General features: G+C 39.1%; 1 protein-coding gene and 1 long non-coding RNA gene across 4 annotated transcripts in view; one reads left to right on the top strand and one right to left on the bottom strand.

Annotated features, from left to right (window-relative positions):
* DPP10 (dipeptidyl peptidase like 10) overlaps nucleotides 1-16,702 on the top strand; it is a 575,768-nt gene that overhangs the window by 556,761 nt on the left and 2,305 nt on the right. For all 3 annotated transcript variants that reach the window (XM_083707328.1, XM_083707327.1, XM_083707329.1), the window contains 6 exons: nucleotides 6,811-7,005; nucleotides 8,140-8,194; nucleotides 14,217-14,316; nucleotides 14,543-14,601; nucleotides 14,701-14,773; nucleotides 16,194-16,267. In XM_083707328.1, coding sequence (XP_083563454.1) covers nucleotides 6,811-7,005; nucleotides 8,140-8,194; nucleotides 14,217-14,316; nucleotides 14,543-14,601; nucleotides 14,701-14,773; nucleotides 16,194-16,267 — 556 coding nt within the window. The remainder of the gene's footprint in view (nucleotides 1-6,810; nucleotides 7,006-8,139; nucleotides 8,195-14,216; nucleotides 14,317-14,542; nucleotides 14,602-14,700; nucleotides 14,774-16,193; nucleotides 16,268-16,702) is intronic.
* LOC310833672 overlaps nucleotides 12,532-16,702 on the bottom strand; it is a 39,821-nt gene continuing 35,650 nt past the window's right edge. Inside the window, exon 3 of the long non-coding RNA XR_014558867.1 lies at nucleotides 12,532-13,578. This is a non-coding gene — a long non-coding RNA (uncharacterized lncRNA). The remainder of the gene's footprint in view (nucleotides 13,579-16,702) is intronic.

Genomic DNA, 16,702 nt, shown 5'->3' with positions numbered 1-16,702 from the left:
TTATGCCAGGGTTGGGGAACCAGTGGCCTTTTAGGTATTGTTGAATTCCTATTTCTATCAACTCCAGCAAGCATGGCCAATGATCAGAGATTGTTTTAGAATGTCATATTCACTGTGGGTTTTGAAATTTTGAACTGCTTTGGGTAGCCTATGCCCCAAAAGGCAATATATTGTTAATTTTATAATTATGTACCCCAAACCTGTACCCCAAAATCTGGAGGGTCACGGGTTCTCCATCCCTGCTTTATGCAAATGGAAAATAATTCAGATCTGACATAATTTCACTCATTGGCTATCAAGCTTCCTATAAAAGATTATTCATTATCATATTGGAATTTTAAAACATGATAAAGTGAATTTTAGCTGCATCGAACAGCAGGATAGAATAACGCAGACTATGCTATATTAAATATGAACAGCAGAAAGTTCATAGGAAAGCAGAACTATCCAGCTGCAATTTTACTTTAAATATAGCACTCTTATACTTATTGATTTCCTCTGGTCTGTTTGCCGCAAGGATATTCTTAGCTTTGATCAATATGTGATGCATATGATAATGGAAGAACACACGGCTCAGTATAAAGTTACAATACATGTGGTATTTTCTATTGCACAAAACTGTATAGTCTGCAATCTAGAAATATAGGTGCATAAAAGAGAACCCACTGTGTACAGTTAGTGTTGTCCTTGGAGGTTTTCTCTAGGAACAGAGTGAAGGAATTATTACGTTTTGGATTAACAACATGGCAGGATAGGAGAATCATCCATTTTCATAACTTATTTTAATACATGCAGATTTACATTTTATAATGTCATGCTATTTTTTTTAAGGCAGAGCTATAACTATGTACTTGATTAAAAGGTTGGAAGAAAAACTTCTGTGGATGTATATTTAAAACAAGTCGGACAACCATAATTATGTAACTTACTGCATTTGTAAATGTTGCTTGGAATGGGTTTACAGGCATGTGTCAAGATTTATATTAATGTCCAGTATTGGAGATATCCTTAGGAGCCACATATGGTCATAAGGGCTGCATGCAATGGGAGGAATGGTAGACTAATCATTACAGGAAAAGCAGGGGTGACTAGGTAGTATTTTCCTTCTCTTCCAGCTCATTTGGTCAAACATTCCTTGGGGCTGTGGCGGCATCTCTCTTAGTCTGAAGATGGTTATCTTAGAAGGTAGTTCCATAAATAGGAAGGGCATGGCCATCTAGGACTTGATCCTGGGTGAGGGAGCTGACTTGCTATGCATTGACACAGATAAGGCTAGATGAAGTGGGCAGGGTGAATTTGTCTCAGATCTCTCCTCCAGGATTCTCTCTATAGCACCCATCCAAGTGCTAGGGAGGTGGGTAGGGAAGCAGAGCTGCTGCAGTGTTGAAGTTCCATCAGCATAACCAGGATTCCAATTAACCATCTTCCTGTTTATACCTGAGGATAGGGAATTCTGCTGGGATATTGGCAGAGCTGGCTCTGCCATGAGGCAGACTAAGGCAGCAGAAGCCCCCAAGTTGGATGCCCCGCAGGTGCCGCCCCTGTCCCACCAGTGCAGAAGTGCTGCCAGTATCAGCCGAAATCATGTGAGCTCTTGCCCGAAATTGTGGAAGTAGCAGGCAGGTAGAGAATCGGTACCAGTGGCAACAAGTATGCCAGTCGCAACAGGAGTAGCAGGGCAGGGGAAAGCAGCACTTCCTGTTTTGCCTCAAGTGGCAAAACAGGATGCACTGCCCCTGGGTTCAGGTCTCCCTACTGCCCAACAGTCTCCTTGCCTGAGCTAGCTAGAGTAGTATTGAGCACCGTAGTCTCTCTGATTAGTGGTTAAATGACTCAATGCCCATGTTGATGCGAACCTTTCAGTAGACATTCAGAACTTCATGGACTACTTGGCATCTGTGAATTTACCAACTGATATCGGGGCCCATTCATATTGTAGGACAGATTATTGACTTGGCTTTTTGGTTCTGTATGGGGTGGTTGGTGAGCTAGGTATGGACTTGGATTTAGGGTCATAGATTTATTGTCATGTATAGATTCCTACCTTGTGGGGTTTAGGCTTAAATAAGCTCCTAAGCTCAGAGTGGTACATGACCCATTATAAAGGTCCAAAGATGGATCTAAATCATTTCCTAACTGCTCTGAGTGAGTTTTCTGCTATATCAACCAGTGATTCTGTCAAAGTCTCGGCCTGTCTCTGGGATAGGAAAATGACCTAGGTGGTTGACAGAATTTCGCCCAAACTGATGGGTTCAGGCAGCTGATAATGGAGCCAGCTGCCTCCTTTGTTTTTTGGGGAACTCAGGGTGATAATGTGGCAGAGACAATTATTTGAGCAACAGTGGGAGGAAAACTCAAGACAACATGACTGGACATGGACTAGAGCCCATGTTGAGTCCTCTGCTGTGGTGATGAAAAAAACCCCACACTTTGCCTCTACCGAGAGGACCTAGCTGAACTACGAGTTTTAAAGAGTTTGTTGCATCAAGAATTGAGGAAAAGGATGTGATTTCCTATTTTGACAGTATTGCTAGACATTTTGCAGATAAAGTTGCTCACATCTACGGTGACTTATATGCTGTGTTTGTACCAGATCCTAATTATGTATCTCTGACTCCTGCATGTCTTGTCGTACTTGATTCATTTCATTTGTACAGTCTGAGGAGATGGGCAAGATTAAGTGATCCCTGCCCTTCCTGGCACATTAAGGAAGCTAAGTCTGGTTGAGTGGGCACAGAGAGTGGGGACTGTCTATTTGTCTATTTGGCCTTAAGGTGGCTGTCATGAAACTTTTATAGGAAAATATCTCTTTGGGTGGGTTGGATAAGTTTCCAGCCAGCCTCTGCTCTACTCTTCTTGGGGAAGGTGCTTGAAACCCCAAACCTAGCATCTCAGATCCTAGGTGGCATCTCAGATCCACGGCTGATTGGATGAAACAGATTTAAATGGGGCTTCAGGCCTAGGTTTGGGGTTTCAGGCAGCTTTGGTCCTCTTGGTAGATTATTTGTTCTGGGAATTAGGCAGGTGGAGTTTGGTGAACCTCAGTCCTACCTATGAGAGAAGCATGGCAGGTTGTGACAAGAGAGGGGCTACAACACCCAAACTCTGGAGCACCTTGCTTCATGGAATTTCAAGGGTTTACTCCCTTGACAGCTGTCAGGCAAATACGGTAATGCTTTAAGCAAAGGTTTTCAATTATCTCTGTTCTGCCTCCCTCAATTGATTTTTTTTTTAAAAATACAACTGCTTTATTGTTAAACTAAGATTTTTAAATGTTTTAAGCTGCCTTGACAGATGCATTTGTGTTAGGAGGCCAGGTTAAAATTCTTATATGAATAAATTAAACAATCCTTGAATTTTTAAATAGTGACATAGTAGATAGTAGCTACACATTTTATTGTCAGTCTCTTTTGCATAGCTGTTTCAGGTTCATTTGCATAAGAGAGTTTATTAAGAGAAAGGAAGAGAAATTGAATTGAAATTGCAAAGTCTTAGAAGATTGTGTTTTGCTAATAATAATAATAATAATAATAATAATAATAATAATAATAATTTATTATTTATCCCCCACCCATCTGGCTGACTTTCCCCAGCCACTCTGGGCGGCTCCCAATCAAGTATTAAAAACAATACAGCATTAAATGTTAAAAGCTTCCCTGAACAGGGCTGCCTTATTTTGTTTTGTTGCGTCATTCATTGAAATTAAGTAGCCTTTTGTATATAGTGATGCAGTGTTGAATAGACAAAAGAGGCCGAGAAACTTCATTGCATTCTTGATTGGTACAAAGGTGAAGATGCAGAGTCCAGAGCTGTCAGATCTGATACTAATTGTAGTAATAGAGTTCATATTTCCCTCAGAGCTCCAAGCAGAAATTATGGTTTAGTCTTCAGATTTCAAATACCAAGTGATGGGCTGCCATTTCCCCCCTTGAATATCTATTGTGTGAGGGACTGCACTGCTGGAAGCCTGAAAATTACCTGCTGAGGTCCATCATTTTGCTGTGTAATTGGTATCTCCTGTATATTTAAAAGGCACCTCAGCTTTGGCAGATGTTCTGAATCATAATACATCCTGCTAACACTGCAAGTTCATAAGATATAGATCATTAGTATCTGCAGGCACAGACTTGGTGGGTGTCAACTTTGTAGACCAATGAAGAGTTATAGGACTGCACTGTTGGAGGATACTGCTAATGCAGAAATAAAAACATGGACTTCATAAGGATTAGGGACAAGAGGAAAATTAGTCCCTGCCTAAAATCAATGTAGTACTGCTTGGGTAGAAGTGGCCAATAAAAAATTGGAAGCAAGGATATCTTCTGCAAATTTCCCTTCTGTGGTTGAACTGTGAAATCTGTAGAAATCTGCATTATCAGTTGAGTGGGAGCTATTTTTTGCTGCTATTTAATTTACTAGAACAGAATGCACTTTTCTTTTTGTGGGGATTCAGATAAGATCTGGTTTCTGCATGTGTGTATTTCACTTCTTATTCCTTTATTACTCAGCGCTTGATGAATGGCTGTGAAATATGTGAGCAGCCTCCATGGGAAAAAATGTAGCATTTGATATAACAACAGGTGATAATATAAGTTCTGTCTGGGTTTTTAAATGCTGAAATCATTGATTGATGAATATGCACAGGACATGGATCAAAAATTTGCAAGGTTTGGAAAGTAAATACCTGTAGTATCTTTAATCATAACCTCATTGGAGGCAATGGGCTGTTTGTTTGTTTTCCTAAGATTGTGAGGCCAGGAACCGTCTATGATAGCCTTTTCCGCTAAACAGTGGGAAATCAATTCTAACAGATAGATATAGTGTTCAGTATTTATATCTCTTTTAGACCTGTGAAGGCATGTTAAATCTTCCTCAAAAAAAGTGAAGTGTCACATCTTTAGATGCAAAGAACCCTAAAAAATTAAACAAAGAGGTAATAACAACCCAAGATGTTATGTAATGGGTGAGAGATAAAGCTCCTGTAATTCACATAAACGACAGTTTTGTGAACAGTTGCGATCTGGAATTATGTTCATAAATGGAAACTTCTTTATTCTTTGGAAGTAGTTTAAAAGATTATGACCTAGCAGGACTTACTGTCATGACCATGACATCATGGAATGCAATATGCTTGTCTTGCTGTAAATTGGCAAAGCAACACTGTCAGATGATGTCCTCCATGTTCCCAGAAAGAACAGTGATTGAAGGGAATAGTAATTTTTAGTATGTTCCTCTACGTCTCTTAAATTTAGACTCCCACAGTGATTATTTTTACTCCACTCTTCAAGAACCCTGAACAGTGAGCTCATAGATACTGTCCAATCTAATTTTCACACAAGGTACAAGCAAATATACATTTATTTTAATTCTGCTGGCATATATAGTTTTCACTGAGATATACCACTTCTTGATAGATTGCTTGGTTTTATGACATGTGTGGCTGGGGGGAAATAACAAACCTTTCTCAAAACTGACATTTCATTGTCATTGAAAAAAAATATGAATAGCAGCAGTGTTGAATGAAAATAGCCAGTAGAAGTGTTTCACCCCATCCTAGAATATTTGTATTTCCAGTCACAAAATAAGTTACAGTCATTTCTGTATCTTACTAACTTGGAAGGAGAAAAGAGTTTTTCTCAATAGCATTTCCTAAATCTCCTAGAGGTTATTATAAAATCCAATCGGGCATTTGCCTGTCTGGGGAAGACTATAAATTTAATAAAGAAAAATAAATTATGGTGCAGGAATTTGGCCTTTCCGTCATTTTCAGACCTGTGTGGTTATGAATCCTCCAAATAGCTGTTGTACTTATGCCTAGTAAACTCATCAAAACTATAGGAGATTATATAAGTGGACAGAAGCAAGTGCTATGAGTTACTCACACATCATCTTTCTTTGCTTATCGGTTTCCTGTGCTAAAACCTGTACATCTTTTATGGGGGAATCACATAAAATCACATAACTATCCTGGGTAAGATGCACATGAATTGCGAGTGCACAAGTGAACAAGGGAGGAAGGCACATCTATTATTCACACATAGTATTTTGCTGATTTTATTTCACATGCACAGCAAATCTGAAAATATGCAACTGGAAATAGGATGGTTATTCCCCCCCACCTAAAAAAAGAAAGATGGTTCACAGGTGGCTGGTTGTGCAAGTTTAAGTTGATTGTTAGATGTCACCAAATGTACTTTTCCTCCTGCACCACCAGCCACCTGCAAAAGTAGTGTTGATTGGAAAATGAAAATTGAACTGGCTAAAATGCAGGTAGGTTGCCTTCCCCTTCCCTGAAAACACTGCAGCAAATAAAACAGTTGGGCTCTAATTGTATCTAAAATGTTTTTGTCCAGGTGGTTTTGTCCAGGTTAAGATTAATTCATGCCTTTTTCCCGTCCGCTGTTACTCTCCCACCCCATCATATTCTGCATTCAGCCTCTTCATTTAAAAGTGTCAGGTTAAATATCTCTCATGAAACCTTGGGGAGATGTTTTCAAAATGGACAAGTAGTCTGATATGGTACAAAGCATCTTCATGTGTGCCTTCCTTCCTAGCTATGAGACGAGTAAACAATGTGTTAATCTTAACAGCTTATTTCTGTACAGTTCAAGAAGTTATTTGTGTTTACTGTTCCCCATAAGTGATAACAGCAGTGGTTAATGTGCTGTTATAGATTAAACTGACAATAATTCAACCGGGTTGCGTAACTCCTAGTGAACTCTGCCATCCAGGTTAAATAAAATATTGAAGAACTGCAAAGTGCATCACATTGTCAATAGCCTTCGTTTCTGTCTGGTATGTTGGTATTTACAGCGATGAAGCTCCAGGCAGCCAGTTGGTTACAGATAAGTTTCACATTGACTGGGATTCTGTGCTTGTCAACTCTGATAATGTCATCGTAGCTCAGTTTGATGGAAGAGGGAGTGGATTTCAAGGTCTAAAGATTCTGCAAGAAGTCCACCGTTCCTTAGGATCAGTGGAAGTGAAGGACCAGATAGCAGCTGTAGAGTACGTATGTGCAAAATATTATTCTATTCTATTCTATTCTATTCTATTCTATTCTATTCTATTCTATTCTATTCTATTCTAGTTGATCCAGTATTTATTTTGGAAATGTATAATTGCTGTAATGGATCAATATAAAAATATTTAATGTTTGATAGCAAGAAAATTAAATAAAATTCACAGAACCATTGTTTTGGGATTTCCTGATAAAGGAAACTTCAAGGTCTAGTCGAACTGGGCTTTTTAATTGACTAATTAAACATCACATAATGGAGAAGGGGTCCATATGTTATGCATAGAAGGTTAAAATGTATCAGACAATTGCAATGTATCCCAGTTATGAAGAGTACAATTCTGCTTATCCCACTTCTGGGCTAAGGATCCTGTTTCAGCATAATAAATCAAATTGATTTATCAGATCCCACACTCATTTGACAAAGCTATTTAGGCTGTAATACTATACACATTTTCCTGGAAGCAAGTCACATTGAACAAAATGAACTTAATTTTGAGTAGACATGCACAGGATTGTACTCTTAACTTATCTTAAAATGTATACATCCCTAATCAGTGTAATAGCTTAATTAATAATGCTGCTTAAGATATACAAAAGTCTGAATAAATGGGAAAATTGTGTTGCGTTATTTACTAGTAATAGCTAAAAATGCATCAAATTGTATTACAACAGTATTCTTTTGAAGGCCCACCAAGTCTTAGAGGCTGTCATATCATGCCATTTTGGGTAAGCCACCTACCTTCCTAGGGCCTGACACCATATATAATGTCAGGAGTATGGAAGTTTTGGTTGCTTGAATGCTTTTCTTCTTTCCTGGGATCCCACATTTAGGGACAAGAAGAATTGTGGCCTAAGCTCACAAAATGTCTTTAATATTTTATCCTGCTGTGAACATTGCAGCTTTTATTTTTATGTTGAAGAGTGTTACAACCGCAGTATGTATTATTAATGGGATCAAGAAAAAATGTGGAAGACTTAAACAAAACAAAGCATAATTTATTTAATATCCTCTTTTGAATTATCTGCAGCACAGTAGTCATAAATCTGAACATTCTTCTTCAGGAAATAACTTTAATGTAAAACAACTTTTTTTGTAATATGATATAAACTTCCTGTTACAGATACTTGATAAAGCAACCATTCGTTGACTCCAAGAGACTGAGCATATTTGGAAAGGTAACATTCTGGAATGAATATGATGTAGCAACTTGCTCCTAATAGCATTTCGTTTGTTTCCGATTCTTCTATGTTTTAATTTGTTTTTATTACCAACAATTACTAATATCCCCCTCTAGGAGTGGTGGTAATAGAACTCCAGGTATTCTTTGATTATTTATTTCTTATTATCTAGATTAAATTAAATTTGGTTTCAGGCCTGGAACTCTCACAGACACTGCTTTGATAACTGATGAAAAACCTATGCCAGGAGTGGTATGTAGGGGGAGGACTTGGGTAACCTTCTCCATAGACACTCTGCAGTTGGGACTGGTGGGTCTTGGAGTAGGGGCCCAAGAGGTGATGTAGTGAAACTTTTGCTTGGTTTTATATTAGGGGCCCTGCAGGGTTCCATTATTTCTCCCACTCCTTTTGGCATCTATATGAAGCAGCTGTGGAGGCAGCATCAGTATGGTTATTAAACCCAAGGGTATTTATTTTTCACATCCATGTCAGCTGGAGCACTAGAAGTCTTAGACCAGTGCCTATAATTCATAATGGAGTGGATAAGGGCCAGTAAACTGAAACTCAGTCCTGCTGATGTTGGGAGATGCAGGGGCATTGTCTCAGGCAGGGTGTGCCTGGATAGTATATGCTGTGAAACCTCCAGGTAAGGCTGCTTCCATGGGGCTACTTTTGAGGATGATTTGGAAAATTCAGCAAGTTCAAAATACAGCTGCAAAGCTTTTGACCAATAGGTTGAACCATATCGGAAGGATTCTTAAACTTCTGCATTAATTACAAATGTTTGTGAGCACACGTCAAATTGCTGGTGCTTAACTTGGAATGGGTAACCTGTTGCCCTACATAGGCTGCTGGACAACCACTCCCATTAGCCATGCTGACTCAGGCTCATGGGAATTGGTCCAAAAACATTTGGAGAGGCCCAGGTTACCCATTCTTGTTTTAAAGTCCTGCATACTTTGAGATCAGTGTAACTGAAGGAATGTACATCTGCCAGTCCATGTTCAGACGTCAGCACCAGCAGCCCTACTCCAAATGGCCCCACCATCATGTCAGATAGGTAGCAACTGGGACAGGGCTTCTTAGGATTTCTTTAATACGGGTACCTTTTTATTTGACTTTGTGACATTCTGAGTGCTATATAGAGTGGACATTTTAAAAATAAAACATGCCGATTAGGGCTGGACAATAATCTGGTTTTTAACATCATTCTACATGCTGATATATCACAATGTCATGTATTTCGGCTGTTTCTTCCTCCTGACCTTATGGGAGGAAGAAGCAGCCAAGATACATTGCCCAGCCGTGCAACGGTAAGGGAGCCGCGAGAGACACCAGGGCTCCCTCAAAGGTGCCTGCCTGTTTTCGCCCCAACTGGTGGACTGCATCTTTCCTCCTGGAGCAAGTGACCACCCGAAGAGAAAAGACACAGCCGACCTGCTCAGGCAACTTGAGCCGGTATTGCAATGTGAACACCATACTATTTCAGACAATAAATTGGATTACTGCACAAGTCTAATGCCAATTTTAGGTGAAGCTAGGAATGCACCCTTGAGTGCTACTGTCATCTGAAAAGGAAAAAAAACAAATGTTGAGAACTCAATATAGCCAAAGTTAATCACTTTAAAGTCCACTTAGGTTAAATACATGGTCAATCTGCCTATGGAAATCAATGAGACTTGAAAGTATGAAGTTTGACTTCATTGTGCCTTTAATAGATAACATTTTCCAATATTTTTGAATCAAGCAGTTTCATTTTTATATTTATGTTTTCTGAAGGTGCTTGGTTACAGAAGTCATGGTAGAAGTAAAGACTAACTTCCTGCATTTGCAGTCGTTAACGGTCATCAACAGGTTTACCATTGAGTCAAACACACATCTCCTACTTCCCTTCTGAGAAAAACCCCACCCCACCCTCCCACTATATATATAAGGGTCTGGTGACTTCTGTTTCAGTGTATCTGAAGAAGTGTGCATGCACACAGAAGCTTATACCCAGAACAAACTTAGTTGGTCTCTAAGGTACTACTGCACAATTTTAATTTTTTTTATTTATTTCGATTGCATCAGACCAACATGGCTACCTACCTGAATCTAGAATCCTGCATTTGAAGTTATCCTGCATTTAATACACATCTTTTTTAAAAAAACCTTCCTTCCAAAAATGCAAATGTGGCTTGCTATACTTTCATCATTCCCTTTTTAATACATATTTTACATGCAAACCCATTCACAGCCTATTGTGCTATGAGTAACATCCTTTTTTGTGCCATCTGTTCAAGATATCCTTTGTTAGTCTGTCAGCTGTTGGATGCTATTGCCTCTGGCGTTAAATAGAAGAGCTAGACAAATACTTTCACCTTTAGCAAAAAGTTAAATAGATTCTCAACCATCTCTCTTGCTCTGTCTCAAACCGTGTTTAGAACTTAACCACAAAAAGAGTTGTAGTTTTCAGATATCAATGTTTGCTTCTTTTGGATGCAAGAGATGAAACAACTCTTTTAAGACATCTATTCTTTGTGCCCTTCCTAGTTGTAAATCTCATTGTGAATGCTGTAACAATTTGGGACCGCATACACACATACAGTGTACTACAGACTGCACACATTCAGCATCAAATAAAATATCTGTCATTACTTTAGCAGTCCAAGTTATATATCTTCCCCTTTATTGCAGACATTTTAGATATATCTTTAATTATGTGGCTAAAGCAAGGTTCCTGCTCTACCACTTCAATTGATGCTTCCCCCCCCCCTTGTATAACAGAAATAGCCCCCCGCTTTTACCATCTCTGTTTGGGCTATTTTATAAGCCTATGGCACTTTCATTGGTATGCAGCACTCAGCCAAGCTCCGAGACGAGCAGTGCTTTTTTTCTAGAGTAAAAGGTGCCAGAACACACCTCCCTCAGAAGACCCACCCAGAGCCCAAGGAGGATATATTTGGGCTGGGGATCTCCTCGTGAACCAGAGGCAGCTTCTGTCAGGCTGCCCATGCCTCAACAGAACAGTTTGTCAAAGCTCTCTCTCCCCCCCCCCCCCCCCGCCTCTGGCACATGTGAGCCAGAAGCACAATACGGAATTTGTTGAACTGCTCTGCTGAGATGCAGCCAGCTGCACACCCTTGAGTGGAGCAGTTTAAAGAAGCTGCCTGCCCACACAGTCCATTTGCGGTATGAGGGCCAGAGTGTGATGGCTGCTTCACCCAGCAGTATATCACTGGTGAAAACGCTGTCACTCCTGAGTCCCCCGGTGCCCTGGTGGCAGAGGGGCATAGGAGCAGCGGCAGTTTCACTCACGATACACTGCCATGTGAAGCCACCATCACGCTCTGGCCCTTGTACCAGTCCTGGGTGATGTATCAATACATCGTCCAGATCTATTGCTGAAGTTGCTTAACTGAGGAGCTTAATGAGGTTCCCCCCACGCGTCTCTGGCTCATGTGAGCTGGAGCAGGTGGGGGCTTGCTCAGCTGAGATATGGCTTCCCCACACATCAGCTGGGAAGCCAAAGAGCCTCAGCAAAGCCCCGCTGTTCCTCTGCCTTTCCAGAGCCCATAGAGGTTATCCCATTTGTGGTCCGGGGAGGGTTTCCTCATGAGCCAGAGGTGCAGTGGGGTTTTGCTGACACTGGTCAGGTCTCTCCCAGGGCTGGGGTGAGAGGTGTCGGAATGCTGTTCTGGCTGGGAAAAAAGGCCTGGATATGTGTACATTGAGATAAATATGTAAATTCCTAAGTGTATTTTATTCATTAAAATGCATTATTAATGTACCACATTTTTCGCTCTATAAGATGCACCAAACCGTAAGACACACCTAGTTTGTAAAGGAGGAAAACAAGAAACAAGAAAGCAGCACAAAGCCTCTTGAGCTAAGAGGCAGGAGCGCTCCTGCTGCTCCCAGGAGGCTTTGCGGGGCTGTCCCTGAAGCCAGGAGAGCAAGAGGGATCAGTGCGCAACAATCCCTCTTGCTCTTCTGGCTTCTGGGATAGCTGCGCAGTCTGCATTTGTTCCATAAGACGTACGCACATTTCCCCTTACTTTTTAGGGGGGGGGGGAGTGCGTCTTATAGAGTGAAAAATACAGTATTTAATGTCAACAGCTATATCACAAAATTTGGAAAAGTGCAAAATCCAAAAGATAATTATGTTCTGATTTCCACGTTAGTCTGAGAGTGGTAGATCAGATCAATGAAGTAATGGAATGAAGGAATTTCTCCCCCAATCTTTTCATTTGTATTTTATAGTTATAAGTAGTTTATTTTACAAATCTTGAACTGTGTGCTTTGCATAAACTTTGTTTATCTTGGGTTATATAAGATTTTATTGTAGTTTTCAATTAAATAAATGATGTTATTCTGAAGTAGACATACACAGAGCACAGTAAAAGTCCATATTGTCAAGGACTGAAAAGATCCTCTGCACATAATAATGATTAATAAATTATTATCTGGGTTTAAAAGGGATGAATTTCTTCCCACAGAGTAGGGAATGACACAGGTTTTTTGGAGAAACCTGCTGTTGGTTATATAAGTCTTAAATTAGGATTGCTAGACCTTGAACTCCATCTCTTAGAAGTGTGGAATCAATTGGCAAGCATTTTATATGGAAACAAAACAAGCAGTCTTTGTTTTTTTAAAAACAAACAGCTATTTCAACACAGTTCATCTTCAGCCAACAAAGAACAATTTATAAATTTTGAGTGAGGCAGGTGTTGGCCATCATAAGCTGCTTTGTGGGCATAATGTTCATTGTGGTGCACATCTGACACTGGAGATAATTTGTGAAGAGCAAACCAGTGCTTACTTTTTAGAGCCTTACTGTATGTTCAAAAATATCATTTGCTACAGCACTCCTGCAACTGCCTGAGTTTTGATAAATTGTTTGATTCCCTCTTGCATCACAAACCCCTTGCACAAAAGCATGTGCTGGACAGAGATATTTCTCCTTATATGCTATTTTTCTAGATACACTCCTCCCTCCTAAAAAAACAAATAAATCCGATAAACATTTAAACATGAACTTCCTGCGTATTAAGATGGCATAGTCTGAGAATCAACCTAAGGTGTTATATGGATTGCCATAGCCACATTCAGTGTGTAGCCAAAAGCCAAAGAATTTCTACACACACACACACACACACACCAAATAGTTCCCCATCACCACTTTGGAAGGCCCATTCCCCTGAAAAAATGTGGGGAGGGGGTTATATTTGCTTACCTTTTGCAGGAGAGTGGGGCTCTAAGAACTTTCACATGACATACCCTTTTCTTAATTCTTACCTTAATCTGGAGTGACTGATTTTTCTCTTCTACTATTGCTTGAATGCCCATCATGATATAGCCTCATTCCATAAGGCGTTTGCAGAGGGTGGGGTGGCTCTGATCTGCAGAAGAAAACAACAACAAGGTTCAGCTACCTCATAACCTCCATGCCTGTTGAGAAGTCTTAGAAATCCCTTGTAAATATCTCATAAATATTTAGAGTGTATTTTGACCCTGCCCAGCCCATGAAATGCCAAGGAAAGCTGGGACAAGTGCTGTGTCCCATCATTAACATCCACCCCACACCATTTCCACCAATGAATAAATACATTTGATTCTGGACTCCAAATATTTATTCATAAGTAAATAAGAAAAAAACATGATGTAACCTTTGAATAATAGGGCTTATTCCCTGCCAGTCAGTCAACAATACTGGTTGTATAAGGCATCTTCCTATGCTTCCCAAGCCGCCATACTACTGAGAAGTAGGAAGCTAAAATGCCATTTTTACCACTACATATGAACTTTAAATAATTTCAGGGCACTCTGTTGTAGTGAATATTGGCTCAAAAACACCTTTTAAAGACAAAAAAATGACTTAAAACAGGTTTGATTCTCTCTTTAATTGTCAATTTATAATTCACAGAAGATCAGAAGGCCATAGAAATAGATGTAAATGCTACGGTACTGCATAACAAAAAAGCCAGTTTCATTAAGGCAATAATGGGCACATTTTAACTCACATTAGGTTGTTTTGTAGGGCTATGGAGGATACATTGCATCAATGATTCTCAAGTCCAATGAAAGGCTTTTCAAGTGTGGAGCAGTGATTGCACCAATTACAGATATGAGATTGTATGGTGAGTATTTTGTATTATTCAGTTTGTCTACTAGGCAGGTACCTAATTTTCCCTCTCTGACGAATTAAAAAATAGCAAATCTTTTACACTGGAAGGGACAGTACCCATTCTGCACCCTTGAAGCCTTGGGTTTAGTTACGTATGATTAGGTCCTTAAATTTTAACTCATTTAATCTGGAAACAATTTAACAGAAACAAATAAAAAAGAATCCTGTTTCCCCTGCAGCATCAGCTTTTTCAGAAAGATACCTTGGCCTTCCATCTAAAGAAGAAAATGCTTATCAGGTAAGCAAGTTGTACTTGAGATATTTATGGTGTTGCAGGGGCACTTGAAATGCAAATCACTCGTAGAGGTGTACAAGTGTGTGTGTTTCCTTCCTAAAGGCATCCAGCGTGCTACACAATATTCACGGCTTTAAAGAAGAAAAGTTGTTAATTGTCCACGGGACAGCGGATAGTAAGTAGACACACAAATAGTTCCATTTACAGTTGTAGCTAGTGGCGCAGCTAAGTTCAGTGAAAGAGAGGCGGGTGTGTGTGTTCTTTTGATAATACTGAGCTTTGTCTGCCCCCAGAGAGCCTGTTGTCAGAGTCAATTGACGGTTTTACATCTGAACGGATGACATTTCTCGTAACTGAATATTTGTAACTCTTAGCAGCTGTAGGTACCAATTTGTTTAAATCATATAAAACACCCATGTCATTGGTAGATGGCAACATATATTAATAAATGACAGCCTCAATATTTAATCAGCTTTCAAATTATTATTGATTCCACCATTGGCAAAATATAAATGGGGTGGGGGAACTTTTAGCGTACAATAGATTGTAGTGGATTAATTTCTACAGTGCATTTACAGTGTACTGCTCTTCACTGCTAAGCAATGCATGATTTCTTATATTTATATGTTCAGACACAGGCTTAACTAGTATGGGAATAATATTTCCAGAGGAGTGGGTTTTCCAACACTTTCATGATGTTTGAACACCTTGTTCCACTTCAATGGATGGGTACAACCATTCTACTTCATTGGACAGCTAAAAAGGCTAATCATTCAGCCAGTCCAGCTGAAGACCCAGAATCACTACCTGCAATGTGAAGGCAAAACTAAAATTGAATGGAGGCAGGAAGAAATATATTTTCCTGGAAAAGTCAGCTAATTCTAAGAGGTTCAGTTTCACTTAGGAATGGTGAATCAGAATCTAATTTGCCCTTCTTAAACCAACACACAAATAAAAACAAAGCTATCCTTAAATATCCATACTACTGTGAATTTTGTGATGCAGTTCACCAGTCAATGTGTCTAATAATGCATATATTACCCAAACATATTAATATGTATATCCTATATATAATACATATAAAGGAGTCAAGACCCATGCAATACTATATTTCTGCACCATTTTTTATAAGTATTTGTATACAGAATGAATACAACTGAATAAAAATACTTAAATGCAATATAATATTGTGTATATAATATTATACATATAGTATGAAAAATTAGACAAACCAGTAAAAAATATTCACTTTTTAGATCAAAGTGTGAAATAGGAAAAACCAAGCCTGGCATTGAGATGTTTCAGAGAATTCTATCCCTAGCTACTATGCTATAGCTGTTCTGTTATGAAGGAAGAAGATATTTCTGGAAGTGCTAGGAAAGAATATTCAGCAGAATTACCCACTTTATTTGTGTGTAGGGCACTCACACACAACAGCAACAGTGTCCCTGACCTTCACATGTTAAGTGCAGAAATATAATAAGGTCCTTTGTATGAGCATATTAGATTGAAGCCTGAACAGGATTGCAGCTAATCTGTAAGATCTGATTGACATTAATAATGCTTTTTTGCTAACACATGTTATTGTCCCACAGCTAAAGTTCATTTCCAGCATTCAGCAGAATTAATTAAACATCTAATAAAAGCTGGAGTGAATTATACTATGCAGGTATGTAATGGTCAGATATCAATAGTGCATCCTTCAGTATGTTTTAATTATGAATTTTTGTTATTCTTTACCTTGCAAGTACACAATATATAAGAAAATAGCACCATGTTTGTCTAGACTATGTATAGTTGAATAACTTCAAAAAATGAATCTATGCAAAAAATAAAATGAAAAATAGAGAATTGGATCCAGACTGATTTCTGCACAGAGGACTCTCCACTGCAGGAAGACAGCTTTAGTGGTATTAGAGCCTAAACATCACTGCTTCTTGAGCATCTTGGCCTCTTTGATGCTCTTTTAAGTATTTAGAAGCACAATACTATTTTTATAGTGACATTGAAAGATAAGCTCTGACCTCTTATTGATCAAAGCTAATGATTTAATCATACTTCTATGTGCTGTTCGTAAGTGCATTATTCCTATCTGTTATAAGGT

Source organism: Podarcis gaigeae, assembly GCF_964106915.1.
Source record: "Podarcis gaigeae genome assembly, chromosome: 1".
NCBI classification, from domain to species: domain Eukaryota; kingdom Metazoa; phylum Chordata; class Lepidosauria; order Squamata; family Lacertidae; genus Podarcis; species Podarcis gaigeae.
This window is presented reverse-complemented; position numbering and strand designations above follow the sequence as displayed.